The 21784-nt window shown below is 31.6% G+C and overlaps 3 protein-coding genes across 9 annotated transcripts in view; 2 read left to right on the forward strand and 1 right to left on the reverse strand.

Moving 5' to 3' along the window:
* LOC108694995 (mucin-5AC) overlaps positions 1–5219 on the forward strand; it is a 45623-nt gene extending 40404 nt beyond the window's left edge. For all 5 annotated transcript variants that reach the window (XM_018204697.1, XM_018204700.1, XM_018204701.1 and 2 more), the window contains 3 exons: positions 2036–2308; positions 2952–3208; positions 3835–5219. In XM_018204697.1, the coding sequence (XP_018060186.1) occupies positions 2036–2308; positions 2952–3208; positions 3835–4266 (962 nt within the window). In that variant the 3' untranslated portion in view covers positions 4267–5219. The remainder of the gene's footprint in view (positions 1–2035; positions 2309–2951; positions 3209–3834) is intronic.
* A 6069-nt stretch (positions 5220–11288) lies between these two features.
* LOC108695026 (DNA-directed RNA polymerase III subunit RPC7-like) lies at positions 11289–14597 on the reverse strand. 2 transcript variants are annotated; one of them, XM_018204746.1, is made up of 2 exons: positions 14483–14597; positions 11289–13784 (listed from the first exon to the last, which is right to left on the reverse strand). In XM_018204746.1, exons 1-2 carry the CDS (start codon positions 14508–14510, stop codon positions 13114–13116), a joined length of 699 nt encoding a protein of 232 aa, XP_018060235.1. In that variant the 5' UTR covers positions 14511–14597; the 3' UTR covers positions 11289–13113. The 2 variants fall into 2 exon arrangements, with proteins under 2 accessions (XP_018060235.1, XP_018060236.1); XM_018204747.1 differs by lacking the exon at positions 14483–14597 and adding an exon at positions 14380–14454.
* Positions 14598–15128: 531 nt separating this feature from the next.
* Positions 15129–21741, forward strand: LOC108694990 (probable phosphorylase b kinase regulatory subunit beta). Of its 2 annotated transcripts, XM_018204691.1 has the most exons (19): positions 15129–15248; positions 15438–15513; positions 15593–16055; positions 16256–16612; positions 16676–16873; positions 16948–17086; positions 17215–17489; positions 17840–17854; positions 18170–18400; positions 18517–18704; positions 18766–18881; positions 19223–19365; positions 19442–19574; positions 19660–19802; positions 19881–20083; positions 20157–20294; positions 20371–20611; positions 21250–21357; positions 21424–21741. In XM_018204691.1, exons 2-19 carry the CDS (start codon positions 15479–15481, stop codon positions 21601–21603), a joined length of 3306 nt encoding a protein of 1101 aa, XP_018060180.1. In that variant the 5' UTR covers positions 15129–15248; positions 15438–15478; the 3' UTR covers positions 21604–21741. The 2 variants fall into 2 exon arrangements, with proteins under 2 accessions (XP_018060180.1, XP_018060181.1); XM_018204692.1 differs by lacking the exon at positions 17840–17854.
* Positions 21742–21784: the final 43 nt, after the last annotated feature.

The raw sequence follows: 21784 nt of genomic DNA on the forward strand, positions 1-21784 counted from the left end.
TAGAATAATTGTAAAATTGACAAAAATATAATTTTAAAAAGAACTTAAGGAAATTGATAATTCTCAAATCATTGACTTTTAACAATTTATAATAAATTCTAACATTTTAAATATTTTTAATAACAGATTTGTTAAAATTTCCGAAATAAGAATACGTATTTTATGTATGAATTGGAATCTATATTTTTATATTGACATAAGAAAATAAGAATTCTTCACCAATCTCCATTCTTCGCTTTGTTGGAATAATGTGAATAACTTTCATGAGTAAAACTATTAAATAAGCGAAACTAGAAAAATTAAGAAAAAACATAATTTTATAAGAAAATTTTGATAAGATTGTTTTTATGAAAGATCTCTCTCTTTTTCTCTTTCTTTCTCTTTCCTTTTCTCTCTTTATCAGAAATATATTTCTTCGAAGATAAAGAATAAAACTGTTCATTTTGTGCGCAAATTGTGCAATTCCTTGTTTCCTTCGTGTTATTGCGAAAACTCAAGTGATATATAAACAAATAATGAAGCATGAAGTAGTTTAAGTGCGGAAAATCGAGTGATCGTTTCTGCGATTTATCGGGAAAACAATATCATATGTATGTACGTTAAGCCCTTTTATCAACCTGTTGCGCGATATACACGCACTTGCACATTGGCACATACATGTGTATATATAAATATATGTATATGTGTATATATAAATATATGTATATGTAAATATATATACATATTCACATTTTGTGCTTCTCTCTTTCTCTCATTCACTCACTCACATACCCTCTCATTTTCTCCCCTTTTTCTCTTTCCTTCCTTTTGCTTCTCCTTTTTTCTCTTTCTCTCTCCTCATGTCTGTAGCTGTATGTATTGTTGCGTATCTTTTTATTGCATCCTGAGAACGCCAATGTACCTTCTGAGATATATATACATTAAGCCCGTATTCTATATTCACGTTCGAGAGAGAATCTTGCCTGCACTCGATGCCGGCATTAAAATCTTTTGAAAGGTATCGATATGTAAAAATATTGTATTTTAAGAAATCCAAGACATTTCCTATTGATGAGAGGACAAAGATCTCGTCGCAGCAGCGTAGAATAATCAGCACTTTCAATGTTGAGTAATATTTATCGTAATGACACTTGTAAAGGATTGTCGATACTCTGGAGAAACGATAGTTTAAGTATTTTTCATTAATCCTTTTGCTACCTCATCTGCTGGTCCATAATTACTAGACTTACGATAGTCAATTAATATATCGGTTTAAGTAAAATTAATTATATATTAATAGCTTATAAAATAATAATATATTTATGGCGTGTAATATATTATAACTTATAATTTAGTAAATGAATAAAAATGAAATGTTCAATAGATTTTTCGATATTTTGATTAAGCTATTGTGATTGCGAGATGTCGCAGCGAAAGGTTTATTTTTTTGTCATCCACAATTAATCACGTCGGATTGAATGTGTTAATACCTGGCTTTGGACGTACCAAGCCCACATTCGTAACATCATCCAGTTTAATTTCCCACAGCACTCCGCAACAACTCTCTCTCTCTTTCTCTCTCTCTCTCTCTCTCTCTCTCTCTCTCTCTCTCTCTCTCTCTCTCTCTTTCTCTCTGTAGAGAAGTAAATATCCTAAACACATTGAATTCAGCCCGACAAATACAACTACAACTTTGCCGCTGCGACGATAATGAGAGATACAAACAAACTGTATAACAAATTGTAACCTTCAGTAGTACGCAAATTCTCAAATTAAACTGCAAAACTTGAACTGAATCGTAACGCGATGATTGCAATCTCAAACGTTGATTGCCGTATATTATTATTTGATAAACAAGTAATTTCTTGGTGATCTACTTATTAGAAGTAATAAATTAGCAAGAAAGGGGCGAAATATATCGAGTATATGAATTAATCACGGTAATTTTTGTCTCATCATCGAGTGCAAGCTTCGGGAAATATAGGGGGGGGAGGGAATAGAAACCTAGAACGATCATCTACATCGACGATAAAGCGTTTCGTTTCAAACGTTCCAGTGACGGCGGAACCCCAAGTAAACGGGGATGTCACAGGCGGAGATTCGAGCGTCGCTTCGACGCCACCGTCGCAAACGATAAAGACAGTGGGACCAGCGCCTGTCACCCAAGCAAGTCCCTGGCTAGACGACGAACCGGTGGTGAAGAGCCCACCGGAGCCAACAAGAGTAAAGTCGCCGGAGCAGATGATCATGCGCTCACCGGAACCCGTAAATTGGACCGTTCCCCTCGACACCGGCAAGACTTTCACCGTGACGCAAAATGTCCGGGAAGGTAAGAATTCTTGATGGAAGATATGATTGGAAAGATGCACAAAATATTTTCAAAACATTTTTATAATACAGTGTTTTCAGAATATTTAAATCGATAGAAATATATACAGAGTCGATATACATGGAATATTTTATTTAGAAATTTATAGACAGACAAGAGGTCTGTTTTTTAGCTGAACTTCTTCATCTTTGCAAAAGGTAAAGATTCTTCATCGTTGCAAAAAGTTAAAAAAATAGTTCAGTTAAAAAGAGCAGGTTTAAGACTACAATACAAACGTATATACATATATATATATATATATATATATTACTGTTAATGCATAATTTTCTATAAAAATGCATAGAATATTCTATTTGAAAATAATTTTGTTGGATCAGATTATCAAAATTATAAATGTAATTATAGACGCTTGGTGTGTAGAATATAAAAATTTTTGTTTTCAGCATTGATTATCATGCTTGAGTTTCTTACATAATTATTTTGGTAGTCCAAATTATTTTCAGATCTATAGTTAAATTTTAAATAAATATTTTAACAAATTCTTTCCATGTATTTTATGTAAATAAATTTGTGGCGTGTTATGATTTGACATACATAATACTATAATATTATCATGATCGTAATTCTAATTGCTCTTTCGAAGAACCTCTGACGCGTCCGCATAGTGAGGCGAAGACGTGGGCACCGTCCTCAGTACCATCGGCACCGCAATCAGCACCACCGGAGCTTGCGGCTCAACACAAATCACAGCATTCCCAGCACTCCGGCTACAAATCACCCGAGAGCGAAAGCGTCTCGCTCGGTAGTTTTAGCGGCATAAACGGCCACAAGGATTTGGACTCAGAGAGGGACAGTCCATTGCCCACGAACGTGCAGGACACACCTACGAAGGATGAGAAGGTCAGAATACTTTCGCTGTATTTTCGATTCGCTTGCATGTATGTATAACATTGAATAAATCAAGTACTTTCTAAATATAATTAGGGGCTTTCTTTTTACCTTATTGTTATGTGTTTATATCTTATTATTATGTGTTCGAAAATATTAAAAATAAGCTAATTGAAAAATGAATATTTTTGCAAAACATTTCATGTTTTATTATAAAATATATGAAAAAAGTAAAACAATATTCCGAAAGTTTTGATTGATTTTTTTATGAGTTTAGTTTAATAATTTTATATGTAGAACAACTAGAATGGAATCATATAAAAAAATTTATTTACTATCTAAGTTTAAAAATATCGACATTGATATTTCATAAAGAACATATAATATATTATAAAAAAATAAATAAGTAAAAATAAATAAAAAATTTATTGTAAAAATGTATCAATATTTTGTATCTTATTCTAAATATTTTAAATATTCTAAAGTTAATAATTTACAATCCAAATTAATTTAATATAAAATATAATCTCATTTATATATTATTTATGTTAAATATAGTACATATACATAAGCGATTGTTACATTTCATAGCGACAAAAAGAGTAATTTACGATAATTCTTTTTGCGTTTAATTTTAGGAGATCACCGATGTTGTCGAGGAGACGAAAGAGCGACAGAGCCCGGAATCATCGATAAAGTCAGTGATAGGCACGAACCTGAGACGTCTGGAAGATCCGACATTCGAGATGGAAAGTAAAAGGGAAGGCGGTATACCGGTAGCGATCACGACAGCGCCGGTGACGACGACATCGTCGACGTCGCCCGCACTACAGAGTTACCGCGTTCTCGAAGCCGAGTCGCCAGGTCAAGGTACTGGCGGTAGCAGTAGCAGCACTGCAGGTACAGGAAGTAGTATCGGAGGTAGCACTACGGGTGGTTACCACGTTCTGGAAGCACCAACAGTGGTACCGGGCTCAGCACAACGATCAGCAGCAACCGATGTCTTAGAGAAGGCGCGAAACCGCTTCGACAAGTTCTGGGGAAAGGGCAACAACGGCGCGGAGAATTAAAAGCAGTGATCTTCGAACGACAAAAGAAGAAAAAGACGCTTTGACGAAGAACAGTAGGGTAGGGCAAGACAGCCCTCCTGGGAAGAAAATTATCATCCCACTCTGCTATGTCCTATCGTCAATTGGTCTGTCCATGTGCTTTCATAGCTTTTAGCTGCTCAGAAAAATATATGTTATACACGTGAGAGCGAAAAGGGGAAAAAGAAGTGAGATGATATTCTCGTAAAGGAATTTTCTCGATTAAACGCCGCTTTGATAATTCAAGATCTTCGGGAATAAAATCCTTTTTTTTTTTTTACATTAAAATATATTCTGAAAATATATTCAAGACTTTTGAGGATTGGAAGAATCATGCCGATTTTAAATCGGAATTATCTGAAAAAAAGAAACAATCGTCAATAGAATTTTATAGAAAAATAGAAAGAACAACGGATAACTGATGAGACTAATCGATATTATTCTTGAAGGTTAAATTTGCGGTCTATAATCAATTTATTCGTTTATTAAGGACTACTACGTAACAAGCATACGGTCAAAACGATCAAAATAACGCTACACATTTCAGATTAAGTAAGATCAGATTCTAAGGCTTTCATGCAGACACAAACTTGAAAAGGCACAGAAGCTCGAATTAAATTACTGATTCATTAATAAAAAGCTTCTTTCTCCTTCAAAAGACAGAACAAAAGACAGACTGTAGGACAGCGTCGTGAATTTGCGGTCGTCGCATCGTTAGTAAAAAAAAGAGAAATAATTCTAGACAAGGATACGTCAGGATGAAGGATTGACGTGAGAAGCTTATACGATGACGGTGCGTGCAGGTTGCGCGTCGGTCTTGTTTCACACTTCGAATGATTCGAAGAACGTAATCATCTAACACTTACACGTGCTTGCATATACAAATACATAACAATTACACATGCAATACACGCATACATACACAAATATATACACGGAAAATATATTCGCGTCTTTTTTTTCATTCTTTGATTAGTGATCTTATTGCGAGATCTCATTAGATTGTGAAAACAAGATACAATTATATGAGGTACACATTAACAAAAATTATATGAAATACATATGAATAAAAAAAGTAACTTTGTACGTTCTATCTTGGAATAATTTTTTATGAAGCGAAAAGATATTCTCTCGCAAAGTGTTTCTATTAATGTTTTCATTTGTACTAAAATATGGAATAAAGCATTTGTAATATGTTTTTTCTTCGTGCAAAATTATATCAACAAAATTGGATCGTGCAAATGTTTTTTTATTCATTGTACACATGATACGCATACATACAACACATAGACATGCCCATTGACATAGAGAGGGTGTCTAGACGAATATACATTTACATGAAAAACATTAACGTTATATAGGATATTAAAATGATCCCGTATACGCGGGATCCACGTAGTTAAGTCCGAATTCTTTTTCCATTGATAAAACTCGAAGCCAAGTATCGAGCCGACAGGTACAGAAACGGCTTGTCGCTATAAATAAATAAAATCTGAAACGAGTAGCCTTCGAATAATCGCTTCGTGCGTTTTATATAAGTCTATATACGGAATATACAATTATTAATACGTATACACGTATGTATACAATTATGGGATATTATCGCACTCGCGGGTTGTAAACGAAATTCGACATCTCGCTGAGGATTTCTCAAATCGAACTGTTAAGTATTATTATTTATTAATTTTTGCATATTTATTTAAATTTAATATATTTAAAATATGTAAAATATTTATTTATTTTCTTATTTATATTTATATTTTAATGTATTTTGTTATGTTTATATTTTTAATGTATTTTATTAGTTTAAAAAATTCTGGAAATTAATTATATTATTTTTGTCGTTTATTTTTATGCAAAATACTTTATCGAAATTATATAAGAATTATATATAGATTGAAGGGATCTGTGGAATCCTTGGCAAAATCATGAACTAGTTTCTTTCGAATAAGAGATCTCTCTTAACGCACGTATTGTCGTCACGAAAGAATTTACTCCACCTTTAAACCGCATCTCGATCGTTTCGCATGTGATTTTATAGACAAGTTCGTTAATTTCCTCACTGAAAGATATTATGAAGTAAACAATTCTTCTCGATCGATTTCAAAATATGGTTTTAGATATAATTTCTACGTCGCGTGAAAATTTATTTCTAATTAAATTCTATTTGGAAGCACAGCATCGATATATTATTTAAGAACTGATAAGTATTGATATTTTTGACAAATGATACACAGTAATTATATTTCAAGAAATAAAAAACCCAAGAAGCTTACTTTAAAAAAGAGTAATGATTTATATTATTAAATTCTCAGAAAATTGAGATAAAAATGATACTATGTCACAAGCTTAGTGATTGCAAGTGATATAAAGAAATTATACAATTATTAATAATGTTCGTCCTATAATATTATATTAAAAATATTTCTTAGAACATCTTTAATATAATATTATAAGAATCGGAAACAATTAATTTTCACTTGATTATTCATTATGTATCGCGATGCAAATGGTCAGGAGATGCGAGTCACAAGCGTAGTTTCAAAAAATTCACGGCCCAATTTAGTCTTCACGTATGAAAGGAAATGAATTACTGTAGTGAGACGTAGTGTTTTTTCACACAGAGTACATACATAGCGCATTGAACATCTTCACGATTAAACACGAAATGTCGCTATGTGTATGTGATAATGATGATGATAAGAAAGAAGAAGAAGAAAAATATATAGAGGATAGCGATAATAATAACGGTGAAAACGATGTGATTTGATATTACACTCGATTGAAAAAAACATCAAATTTATCGAGAATATGCAAATTTTTAAATCGATAGCAAATCAAAATCACGCTCATCAAGAGAAGAAAATGACAAAAAAAAAGGAAGATTGATGGACGCTACCTATCCGCTCTGCATGCTATATATTCCGTCTGATTTCTTACGCAAATATATATTCTTTCATACGTTCCTTTTTGAAGAAAACAATGACGACAGCAAAAAAGGTCTAGACTCGGAGATCGATGACGAGCGAGGTTCGTCGTTCAGATTTGCAATAAATTTCAAAAAGACTTATTTTATTATTAAAAACACTGTATAATACTAAAGAATAACTAAATAAATTAGACTGTTATAAATATAAAATAAAGAAGAAAAAAAAAGAAATATGGAAAGTATTTATTCAAGATTTTATTGAGAGATCCAATTATTAATTATAAATTATTAATCATATATTTAAGCATAAAAATTTGATGTTTTATTGTAAACACTCCATTTTCATCATTTACAGTCGGATGAATGAATATTCCAATAAATATTCGGAGAAAACTCGCTCGTCCTCGTTCGAAGACGCCGCGAGACAGAAAGAAGATAATGTTGGAGCTTTTCTCTGTCTCTTTCACGCGCGCGCATGGTATATACACCACACTCCATCCAGATCCACGTCCAAAAGCCAATCAACCCTAGTGAAGCAACATATATGTAACGATAATAATGCTAATAATAATGATACTAAATAATACACACAAGACACTAAGTATATGAGAGGAACGAAAGTCAGAGCAAACAATTTGACGAGAAATTTGACAGATAAGACAAGGATTCGGGCTGGATTCAACACGAAAGAAAACGAGAATTATTATCTCGACTTACTGTTGCTCGATCCTAAATGTGATTTCGACATAACGATTTTGAATGTAAGGATTATCGTTGACTTGATCGTAGGGAAAAGATAAACAAATTTCATCCAGCGCATCTAAAGATTTAGCTGTTGTAGAAGCTTCAAGTTAATCAGTGATTCCCAGATTTTATATTGCGATGCAATATAAAGGAATTATAATCAATTTCAATATACTTTAATTTTCTTATATCTATTTTATTATTTAATTACAAAAAATAACAATTGTATTATATTTTAGTTATATTAAGAAAAATATACTGTTGAAATCTTCTTTTTGTGATTAAAATTTTTCTTTTGTAGAGTGTCTACAAAACAATTATTGCTTTTAATATTTATTTTATTTCTCTTACAATAATTTCTCTCACAATAATTCTGAAATTATTTGGAAAATACAGAAAAATCTGAGGACCACTGGAGGAACATATTACATCTGCATGAATCGCACAGTAGCGCTTCCCGCTGAAAGTCCATTGCGTAAAAAGTCGGCCTAATTTTTCATCCAGAGAATGATCTTTTACTTAACGTATAGGAATGCGATGGATTATTGAGACGTTTTATTGAGTGACAATGTGATCCTTTTTGTACCTTCGCCTTTCGGCTTTCGATGTCGCGTTTGTAACGCAGAATTAAGTATTCTTATTCAACGTTAAAAGAATTGTTAGCGAAATACTAAATTGATGAAAAAAAAAAAAAAAAAAACAAAAAAAGAGCATGACACCTAGAATAAGTCGCGCGATTCCGATTCATAAAACTCGAGATAATTCTCCCACTACGGTGCATATATAAACAAAATGTCGATTTTTTTTTTTCAAAATTGCATCATAAAGTGGACGATGTCTGAAATATATGAAAAAAAGATAAAAAAAATTAGGACAATTTTCAGATGTTGTCACGACGTCTTTTAGACGTGCTTTTAAATTTAAAAATTTCCTTGATAGGGAGTTATCATCACAAACTGTTATATCACAGACATGGAAAGCTTCGCAGCATCGAGTGATGATGAAAGGGCTGACTGCAGCCCCAAATTCATTTGCCGATGCAATTCCAATGCAATTATTGCCTTGTTGCGCCCTTTATCGCGAGCATCTACTTGGCATTCAGTCTAGTATTTGGGTTGAATACATATCGTTAGTTGTGCTCATGACGATCTGTTCAATAAGAGGTTTTAATCAATTCAGAGACAAAAAGTTCTTTCACTACAAATTTCTACTAAATATTAATAAATTTACTATCACAAAAATATTGAAAATAAATGTTTCTATTATATATTTTATTTAATTTCAATTACTAAATTAATCTTGTTTTTTAAACTTGTCAATTAACTTTATCTTGTTTTATTCCATGTTATTTAAGATTTCTCTTTCTTATAAACTGACTTAGAGCCGTCGTGATCTTAAATGTATATATGTTTAATTTAAAATGTTTTTCTTAAACGAGATAGGTGTTTCTTTTTTTTTCACAGTCAAGATCCGAGCGATTTGTCACAAGCGACGCTATTGAAGCGAAAACTATGTATATATGGCTTGTTGTAACTGACTTTTTTTTCAAACATGTTAAAGAAGTATCTCGCAAGCTCACACTGCCCGTCCGAATACAGAAGCAGACCTGTCCTGTGATTTTCAGAATGTCACGCTGTATGAATTAGATTGCGATTCGATCCGTGAGAAACGACGTTTCCCATTTGTCCAAAACGACCAAAAGCGAAAACAAGTATTACATCCATTTAACGACTTCATCGTTAACATCTTCATTAATAGTTCTCCATTCGTATCGATTCGATAAATTTATTTGTAAGCACTTCTTAAAATATCAAATTGTGAGGTATCGTTTTTTCTAAATTTGCGAGCGATAAGATACTTAATTTGAAATTCTGGTATCTGAAAGTTGCCATCGGAGCGTGTTGCGAGATTCATGCGCTCATAGCTATAATTACATATGCTGTGGATGTATATTATCGTTTTCAAAGATGCGCTTTTTGCTCTTTTTCATATTCTAGTCTGAGCACATTTGATTATTGTGATGAAAATGTAGATAGGAAAGCTGTGAAAAGGCTGTCCAAGCGGAATGTACGTAGTTCCTTAAAATATTCTATGTTTTTATCATTCGTTTTCATTGACGAAAGTAGGAAGATAATCGTTACTGAAGACATGAATTCTTATCGATTAGCAAGACAGCTTTTTTTCATCGCGACAAATTAGAGTGCTGGATAACGCTAATTGTATGCTGTCTTCTAATTACGCGAAAGTATTAGAAAAGAGGTTTCAAGAAAAAATAAGACGTTCGAAGAATCTAATTGAACATCATTTTCGAAAAGAATCGATTTTGCTAATATAAATGTTATAGATATTAATGAAAAAATACAGAAATGACATGTCGTAGAATTGCGCGAAGAGAGAAACCTGAGGTCAAAAAACCTGAAGAATTCAAATGTAAATACATTTCAAATATATAATCAAGTAACATCATCTCAATAACTCCGTTATGAAATTAATTTTCGGAGAATTTAATATCTTTCGGACATTGCCGAGTGCGTGATCGTCAAATTGTCACCTAATTTTCTGCCTCGCCCATAATATAAGTATAATAACCTATTTTATAATGCAACGAAAAGGAAATTAAGAAACGTGATCACAAGAAATATTGTAACAATTAGATAACTGCAAATAATTCTGAATTAATTTCCTAGTGAGAATCGATAACTCGGGCATGGTGTATATGTCCATAGTGAATATTTACACTATGGACTCGGGATTGTTACACGCCTTCACACTAAGAGAGATTTTATCTTAAACTGTTTTATTAAGAACGATTTATACACAAACGATACATCAATTGAATCATTAATAGACATTAGTGGATAAACCGATAATTAGCTTTTTTACTTAATTTGTCTTATTACAATGTGCAATTATTTTAATCAGATACTTATTATTTTAGTTGTTTACAATTCAACAAATCTAATGAAAGTGAAAAGCGCTTTAAAGCTTACAAAATTAAGTTCTATCAGTCATCCCTATTATAATATTAAAAATATCTCTCTTATTTTATATATAACTTTGAATTAAGATTCTTCTGAATTATATTTTCGCACCACACTCTTCAGTATCAAAGTGCAAAGTGTAGATATGTCAAAATTATAATCCATAACAATCTTACTGTTCATAACAATTTTATTAATTCTTTCTTTATACACATACACACACACACACACATACACACTTGTTTACAATCTCATGTATATGAAACATACATGTATAGGTATATACAAATATACATATACATATCGTATGTTAAATGTTATATTTTGTAATGTAACTTATTTGTGAAGAACTTTTATTACCGTACCTTGTAGTTTAATTGGTTCAATTAGTATCGATCTGATACTGTTATTGATCTTCTATCGTTTAAATATTCACGAAATATAAAAGATGTACTATTTTTTTGCACGCATAATTCCGCATGAAAGATATACGGCTCGTTATATAAATAATTAAGTTCAAATCGTTTGCGATAACTCCCAAGTGCTTTATTAAACTTTGCAACTTAAAATGACTTGACTCGGTCGAAGAATTCCAAATTTTTGATAAAAAAAAGTAGTAACGAATGGAATTATTTTTGCGATTTACTGCCATCACACTCTAAATTTACATCACATCGTGTCAAACGAAAGAAAAATTTCGCGCAATTTCTTTCTCTATCCGGATTATTTATTCAAAGAATTCGGATCTCTCAATAGTCCTAAGATATCCTCTGATGACGGACTCGGTCTTAGAACGACGACGAATGATCCAGTGACTGGAAATTTTACGGGAGTTCGGAAAACTTTTTCTCTCTGCGATTTAATTTTTGTTTCATCCTTATAATACACGGATTTTTAAAGCGCTTAATTCGTGTCGGCAATTCATTAGAAAAATAAAGGAAAAAAATATATACATATATAAACACGGGATGAAATCACTAAAACTTAACGTATATACATAACGAGCATTATAAACGCTATGGTATTTTTGGGTATTCTACACATCATTCCTCTATATTTTTACCCTTTCCTCCTCTTCCATTTTCCCAGTCACTCATCCCAAGAAAATTGCGTTTGTACTATCCGATGGCATCATAGAAAAGGGTCATTTATTACAATTGCAGATTATTATGGCTATATATATTATATAAATATATTATATATTAGAAATTGTGAAATACTCGTAATAAAAAAACACGCCGACGCTTCCTGTGATTTCTAGACTATTTTAATTGTTACGCTATGTGCCCTCTACTTCAAATTATATCCACATGTTATGATGAATCCTTTCCTTCCCTCAATTAATAACGAGAGGACAGCAAAGAAAAACTAAACGTATTTATATCCCATCGTTATTTGAAATTAAAAATCGACATTAACGAGCATGAGAGTGACATGGCAGACAATACACTGGTCTATCATGCCAGAAGTCCCAGATTCGATCTTGGTAGCAATCAAATATTTACACTCATGTCTTCTCTCGAAAAAGATCAGCAACCTCTAGAGAGCATCTTTGTTCACAGAAATTCCTCTCGAAAAATCCGTCGTTCAGAACCGGCATTAAAATTGTAGACTTCGTATACTCGTGGCAATAATCAACACACCACAAGCATATGAGAGAGGTATATAATACAGCCAGAGAGATAATAGAAGAACAAGAAAAACGATGTTATGGAGAATTTGTTCTAAGAAAAAAAAAGTAAATCAATGTTGCTTATTCAACCTATATTATGTTTAGTAGTGACATATGTGCACAATCTTTTCACATTGTCAGTTTAATCTATGCGCTAATCGATTTTCTCCAAACATTGATATTAAAATTAACTGAAAAATTATAAAAAATAAAAATCTTTGCGTAATTTAAGTGAATTTGCAGTAAAAGGGTTTTCAGTTTCTCGGCGCCCTTAACTTATCTTTTGATTCATCATTTTCTGTGAAATTGTCTTTAAAAACATTATTATATTGTTTAATATTTTCATTTTCAATAACAACTTTCACATAATTTGGTGACATATCTATATTCGCATATACTCGGTAAAATGCCTTTTCAATTCTATTTGTGATTAAAGCGTGAAAATGTCTGACAGATATAAAAGAGCCAAGATATAAAAAAAAATTTTTCTGAAACACAAGTATTTATGCATCAAAAAATTGATCGTCATTATTGTCATCTTCACTATAGTAATTATCGCCATTCTCAAAGTATTCATTTGCATAATCAGTCCCATCATCCATTTCATCTTCTTCCTCTTCCTTTACACCATCTTCCTTTTCTTCATCATTCTCTTCTTCATTCCCTTCTTTATCTTCCTCTTCTGCAGGGTGTTGCATATTTTCTTTTTTCTCCAATTCTGATAACTTTTTCACAATATCCATGTCTTTTTTCTTCTTATTTCCTTTCTGCTGCCAGGGTTTTCGTTTCTTCAACGCTCTTAATTCCTCTGGCATTAAGCTCCAATCATGATACGCCTCATATTTTGATTCATCATTGTCTGTGAAATCTTCTTTAAAAGCATCGCTGTATCGTTCAATATCTTCATTTATAATAGCAGCTTTCACATAATATGGTGACTCTCGCATATATTCAGTGAAATGCCTTTTCAATTCTACTAGATACTCCATTTCGTTGGTTATTTGAATAGGTGGAGGTTTATGATCCAATGGAGGATAACTTAAAGATGGTTGCAGAACTGGTGTTGATAGTGTTTCTCCTTTAGAGATACCCAACTGTTCCATAGAAAAGGACATAGCAGATTTTCCTCTACCGCGTCCTGCCATTTTGTTCTTGATATTGCTTCTCGTGTTTCCTGATATAATATATTAATTGATAAAACAATGTTTTAATAAACTATTCAGATATTATAAAATTAAGAATCATGCAATATTTTCCAAGCAAATTATATAAAGAAATTCATAAATTAGATCACAATTTATATTCAATAATTAAATAATTTTACAAATATATGTTTTGTTATATATGTTTTTTTCAAAATCAAAATTTCCTTTAACAATAAGAAAGTAAAAAGGATTAATAAAATGAAAATGATCAAAAGTTATATAAAATTTTAATAACCAGATAAAAATTAATAAAATTTAAAGCCAAATTACTAAAACTTACATTATTAAAATTTAATTGCCAAGATATGAAAGTAAGAAAGTAATCAATCGTATTTAGGACCATTCTGTTAACTGAGTACAAAGAAATCAAAGATAACAAAAAAACATAAAGATACAAAAATAAACACTCATCTGGATAGACATGTCTCTATAACTTTTAAAGCAATCAGTGGATCATAGTTTCAATGGATCATAGATAAAACTTTTGTTTATTTTGGCGTAAAATTATATTTTTCTAGCACAATCCTAACCTATCTCATAAAATTTTTGGAATAACTTTTTTACCTTAAATTTTATGTTAAACTTGTTGAGTTGCTAATTCTTTTTTATCGTTTTTCCTTTCAAGCTCTTCTTGCTTAATACGAAAAATCTCCTTATCATAAATCACCTTGATCACGAGGGAACACGAGGGACATGTAACCTCTTCTTCGCCGGCGGCTAGGTCGGAAAGAGATATTTGGAATTGATCACCACATGGACAGGGATAGTAATAAACTTCCTCGTCCTCGTCGTACTCAAAATCTTCGATTTCTACTTCGTCATAATAGTCTAATCGTGACATTGCTCATTACAATGTTGGCTCCACGAGACACAACTTTGAGCGAAACTTCGCACGCGGCATGCTACGCATTTTCACACGATTTGACGGAGTGGGGAATTTCCGGGTCTTCGCCAGCTATGCTGTATAATGTATAATTATAAGCCAATCTCGAAGCGTCATTTTAAAAATTGATACATTGAATTGACTAATGCAACAAGCTTGCAATTTGCGTTCTGTGTTTAAGCCGATCACAATTAAAATTGCGATTTCACATTTTAAAACGCTCGATTGTGATTGGCCGATTTGTTTATGCCTTATGATTACGACTAAAATTTTTGTGCGTATGATCTCCTTTATCTAGATTAGAGGGACTTTAATGTATATCGGACCTAAATGCTATCTGAGCGGCTTCTGAACGCAGCCTAGCATGTGGCTACATCAGCTGATCACAGCATCACAGCTGATTTTGCGACCCCTCGAAGGTCATCTCGTGTTATGTATTTTTTGCTTCAATAAAAAAGACCGGTTTTTAATCAAAAGAGAACTCAAGGACTGAAGGATTGAAGGATATCAAGCTGAATTTGACAAGAAGAATGAACTGTTGATTATTCAGGTGTTACACATGAAATATGATATTCTAATTATTTTATTGAGATATGACATAGAATGCATAGATATAACTGTTGATAATAAAATGAATTCTCAAATTGATAATACTGAGAATCTATAGCATAACTATAGATTTGTAGTACTGCAATAAATTTCGAAATATATCTATATACACATAAGAACTTGTTTGTAGGTGTATTAAATCAAAAATAGCTTGTACACATTTTGAATAAAATGGCTACTTCAACACCGTTGAATGCTACGAAGAGGTCTGTGAGATTTGTTATATTAAAAGAAATGGTTGATGCAAAAGATTTTTAATAAAGTTTATTTTTTCTTATGTTGCAGAATTACGCAGATCAGAAATATACGACAAGGCAGTGTGATAGATATTGACGCTGAAATGTTTCTCAAGATATCTAATTATGAGGACACTGTTAAACAATTGGACATATATTATGGAATCGTTAAGAGACAATTACTGCGCTATCAGAGCTGCATAACTGGCTTATTCCCACAGATTTCAAGTGATCGGAAGGTTGGCAGTGTACGCGAAAGTATATATTGCGCAGCTGCCATATGGAGTTTGTATCAAGCATATAGACGTATAGATGATGATCGTGGAAAATCATATGAGCTGGGACAGTCCACAATAAAATGCATGCGGGGTATCTTGGAGTGTTGGATAAAACAGTCTTCCAGAATAGAACTTTTTAAGAAAAATCAATGCGACCGTTATGCTTTACACTGCAAGTTTCATTTGGATACTGGCGATGAAATCTACAAGGATATTGATTACCATCATTTACAAGTAAGCAATAATAATATTACAAATTTCTGTGAAGTTCTAATAATTTCTATGATACAGGAAATATGTATAATAATTTATATTTATAAACATATTATAATAAAGTAAAATAGGACATAATTAGTACGATGTTTTTAGTATTATTGTATAACAATTGAAAATATCTTCTTAATTATTGCAAGTATTTATTTTGTTCAATATAGATAGACATCGTATCTCTTTACTTAATATTCTTAGTGCAAATGATTTCCTCTGGGCTACAAATTATATATACACAAGATGAAGTAGCCTTTGTACAAAATCTGGTATATTATGTCGAAAGAGCGTACCGTACACCAGATTACGGTATGTGGGAACGTGGAAGTCGATATAACGATGGAACACCTGAAATTCACGCCAGCTCCATTGGAATCGCCAAGAGCGCATTAGAAGCAATTAACGGCTGTAATTTATTTGGTGAAAAAGGTGCATCTTGGTCTGTGATATACGTTGATATTGATGCTCACAATCGTAATCGTAGTATTTTCGAAACAATGCTTCCAAGAGAATCCAGTTCGAAAGTAAGCAATCTCAATTGTGTAAAATATTCGGAACAATTTTGATAAGAGATATGTAATTTCTAGAGTGTAGACGCGGCTTTGCTACCAACAATATCCTTTCCTGCCTTTGCAACTCATGAAGAAGTATTATACAATGAAACAAAAGCGAGCATTGTCCGCAGGCTAAAAGGTAATTACGGTTTTAAACGTTTCGGAAGAGACGGTTATAAAACTGTATTGGAGGATAAACAGCGACGATATTACAAATCTGGAGAGATCAAGGTCTTAAAATTTATAACATTTGTCATCAGATAAGAACTATGACTTGTAATACAGTAACTGACTTGTTTCAACAGGATTTCGACAATATCGAATGCGAATGGCCATTGTTTTACATCTTTATGATAATAGATGGTGTATTCAAGAGTCTACAGGAACAAGTGGAAGAATATCAAAATTTATTAAAAGCAAGAGTACAAAAGGATTTGAATGGAGGTTCTTGAATATTTAAATAATATCTCTAGTTTATTTAAGTAATGCCTATAACACAAATAATGTCTTAAATCTTCGATTATACATATAATTAGGAGTCACATAAATAAAATTTGTTTTGCCTGGTATAGATCCAATCGTTCCTATGTGCTATTATGTACCTGTGGAAAATTTGGAAACTGAAAGGAACGAGCCGTGCAGTGCTTATCGGCTTCCCAGTGATGAAGGGAGAGGTCCTAAATTTATGGACGATGTTACGCCAATATATTTATGGAATCAAGCTATGTTTGTAATTGCGCAGCTGCTCACTGCTGGTCTTCTGCACATCAACGAATTAGATCCTGTTCGTCGATATCTTCCATCATATAATCGTCCGAGGCGAGCAGGAAGATATTCTGCTTTCCAGGTAAAAAAGAAAAAAATTATATTTCAAATATATAAATTCTATATTTTAAATAAACACATGTATTAATCTATTACTTTGCTTGATTTGAATAATCGTATCAAATCACCCCAAAATATATATTATCTTACTAGACCCAAATATATAAATTTATTTCACTAGATCTTTGTCCTAAAATTAAGCGATACATTATGTTAACTTTTTAATATAAATTGTGTGTACTGTCTCACAATAATTTAGAAAGATATTTAATTGTTTTAAATTTAATTAATTTTTGTAACTCATAATTAAAAATTAATAAATAATAATAAAAATTAATAATTTATTTATATTTTCTTTTTTTATTTACACAGGCAAAGCCTACTATTGTAAGTAATATAAAGTGTATGCCTGCTAATATGATAGTATAATGTATGTAACAACATGCATTTATTTTTTACTTTTAATGATTTTATTTATGAAGTTATGCAATGTATTATAATCTTAGCATGTAATGTAGAAAATCTAACACGTATTTTTCATTTGCAATTTATTATTTACTTCATAGGCTTTTTAAACTTATCACGAATTTACACGATTATATATACGCTAGTTAAAATTTCAAAAAATGGCTGCTATTTTTATTTATATGATTAAATATCTTCATGCTGCATGTAATTTATGAACTGTTATATTTATGCCAGGGCACTCATACCGACTTAGTAGTACAAATAGTTCTGATCGCAGAATCTATGCGATTGCAAGCCATGATGGCTACTTATGGCATTCAGACACAAACGCCGCATGAAGTCGAGCCCGTTCAGATTCTGTCATCCACTCAGCTAGTGAAGGTTTATCAAAAATTAGGAGTGAACAAGAAGTTGAATCTTCAGGGACGACCAGCGCGGCCTATAGGTTCTTTAGGTACAAGCAAAGTATGTGAGATTTTATATTTTTTCCTTAAAAAAAAGATAGAAAGCTTGTGTATATATATATATTTATCATGTAATATATAAAATAATAAAGCAGACGAATTCTTTCTCATATATAGGTGTACAGAGTCTGTGGTATGACAGTACTGTGTTACCCTCTGATCTTCGAAGTCTCTGAGTTTTATTTGTACAGAGACATGGCTCTACTGATCGATGATATCAAAACGGAATTGCAATTTGTGGGCAAGTACTGGCGTCTTTCTGGTCGACCCACTGTATGTCTTTTGATACGAGAAGAGCACATGCGGTAAGTTTACATTTATGAATAGATTGCAAGAATTAATTTATTTTAACAAAAATTTGTTTAGAGATCCACAATTTAAAAAGATGTTAGACCTCTTTGCAATGTTGAAGAAAGGCTATTGTGATAAGACAAAAGTACGCATCGGCCGGCTGCAAAATTTGATTTCATCTTCTTGCATCGGTAATATTTCATATAAGATTTTAATATTATTATTTTAATATTATTTAATATTATTTTATTTTAATATTATTATGTTTTATATCAAAATTTAGCGTAATTTTTCAAATGATGCATTTTTTAATATTGACATTTTTTTCATAATATTAAGGTGTAATAAATATTGTATAATTAATAATAATTTTTATCTTTTGATTAAAATAAAGACAAAAAAATTGATTAAGATAAAAAAAAATTGATAAAAAAAAGATAAAATCGAATCACTTCTTTTAAGATTGGGCTACTCTTTCATGCACCATTATACATGATGTTCACAATAACATTCATGTTAATTATATATACAGAGCACTTGGACTTCGTAAATAGTATGGAAACAGATCTGGACTTGACACAGTTTAAACAATTGCAACACGATTATATTGGTTATCAAAGTCTCACGGATGTTCCAAAGGCCATAGCTTATTCTGAAAGCTTTAAGGATTATTCTGTATGAAATCATGTTAAAAAAACTTAAATTTCTAATCGATTGAAAGCAATTGGTAATCGATATTTTATGTTTCCAGTATATGTTAAATGAATCTCTTGGTAACATATTAAACGAACTTCGTAATAGCATTGGCTTGTACGCCAAATGCCAATTGTATGGTATTCTGATAAAACGAGAAGGAATTAATTATGAAATCAATGGAGTGACAGGTATTTTTCTTCTTCTTTTTTTTTGTAAACTTCATCTTTCATTTATCATTTTGGATATATAACTGTATATTTTTTGATTTTTCAGTTCGTGACAATTTGAGATCATTATATCAACAAGCTGGATCTTTAAGGTTCTGGATGGCTGTACGTTATTGTAGCAGTCTATTACATCACACAGTAGACAGTATCAGTCCTTTTATTACGGGTGTATTAGTCAAAGGAAAACAGGTATTAAAATAAATAGATTCTAAAATAAATAGATTCTAAATTTGAATTTTAACTCTAAAGTATATTATTAATGGTTAGATCGCGGTGGGAGTGATTGGACAGAAAGAAACGGTATTTGATAAACCTATGACGCCGACGGAAATACAATCAGTAATGTATTCCACAATACAGCCACATAATGTAGTACAGGCTGTGCTCCAACAAGAGATCTTATTATATTGCGGTAGACTTATCGGCACTAATCCAGAGATGTTCAAAGGCATATTAAAAATACGCATCGGGTAGAATATAGTTTTTAAACTATACTTTTTAATTGTTACTATGAAAATACTTAATCAATATTTGAATGTTTAGGTGGGTCCTGGAAGCGATGAAACTTTACTTGCAAATGTTTGTGAAAAATACCAAGCCGATTGAGAATTATAGTCCTTATGAAGTCCGACAATTTCTTATTAAAGTATTGACAGTAAAAGAATGGGCTCACGAAGAAAAGTATGATTATAATAAAATTAGCCATTATTTTTGAATATATTCAATATTGATTAATATATCTATCTATTGCCGATAGCCTAACAGTGCTCGGTCGTCGAAAAATCGAAGGTTGCTTGTGTAGAGTGCCGGCACACTTTTACAATCAAGTATGGGAAGTCTTGATGCGCTGTCCTGGTGGTATCGTAGTAAACGGACGGGAACTTCCTCAACAAACCACATTATCCAGCATGACTCGTTCTGAACTTACATTTGCCCTACTCGTAGAATCCTTGTTGCATCACATACAATTACCAGAATATCGTCAGATCATAGTTGAAGTAATCAATTTTTATATCTTTTTTTTGTTTTTTACTACTTCTATATACGAAACATATTGAAAATAGAACACAATTAAGCAGCATTATATTAATTTTAGATTGCTGGGATTTTTTTATTAAAATAGTGCTTTTTTCTCAAAAATTTTTTTATATATAATATTTATATATAATATTTTTTTAATATAAATAACACGTGGCACAAAATTTCAAAATTTATGCAGAGGTATAAAAGCCTTTCTCGGCAAGGAACATGCGATCAAATATAAAAAAAAATGTTTATTTTCTCAAAAATAGTATATTTTGCGCTATACGTTTATATTCATGCTCTAAGCATAATATTAACAATAAATGAATATAAACGTATAGATTCAGAACTTTCCTTTAGCGTTACCCAGAGCTAACGACGTGGACGTAGAAAGTTTGTAGCTCCTTTTTTATTTTTTTTTATTTTTTGTTTTTTTAATTTTTTATTTTATTTTTTATTTTTTGTATATTTTTGTTTTATAATTTTTATTTTTTAATACATACATATATCACACATGTAAAACAAAAACATTAAAAGATCTAAGATTATTGCCGAATTTACATTATATAGGTACAAAGAGAAATAATAACTTATTTTAATTGTATGATTACAGCTTTTAAGTATTATATCAACTATTCTACTTCGAAATCCAGAATTAAGTTTTCAGAAACAACTAGATCTGAATCAGCTCGTGGAAGATAGTTTTATTATGTACTGTAAGGTAATATAACATGATAGTGTAAAGATAAGCTTCTAAAAAACTTTTACATGTATTATATGTTCACAGGATCACAATTTATCAAATGTCGATGACAAATTGTCATTCTTCTCTGCGCACTATTCAATGACCGCGGGATATCTTGCTAGAGCCATAGTCAACAATGTCCTTACTGGTGGTTGCGTGACAACTATTGTGGATCCCAGTGATGTCCTTGAATCGCCTCGAGAAATGTGTAAAATTACGTAACGAGACAAATCAGATCAAAATTAGACTTGAAAAATCATTTAATATTAGTAAAAAAATATTGTACATGCGTGTAATATATCTCGCTGTGTATATATATATTTATATATAATCATGTTTATATAAAGCGACGATATAATATTCCGACGAAGATTTAATGCAAAGCTCCTATTCCTTCAGATAT

The sequence above is a fragment of the Atta colombica genome, unplaced genomic scaffold (assembly GCF_001594045.1).
Source record: "Atta colombica isolate Treedump-2 unplaced genomic scaffold, Acol1.0 scaffold126, whole genome shotgun sequence".
Taxonomy (NCBI): Eukaryota; Metazoa; Arthropoda; class Insecta; order Hymenoptera; family Formicidae; genus Atta; species Atta colombica.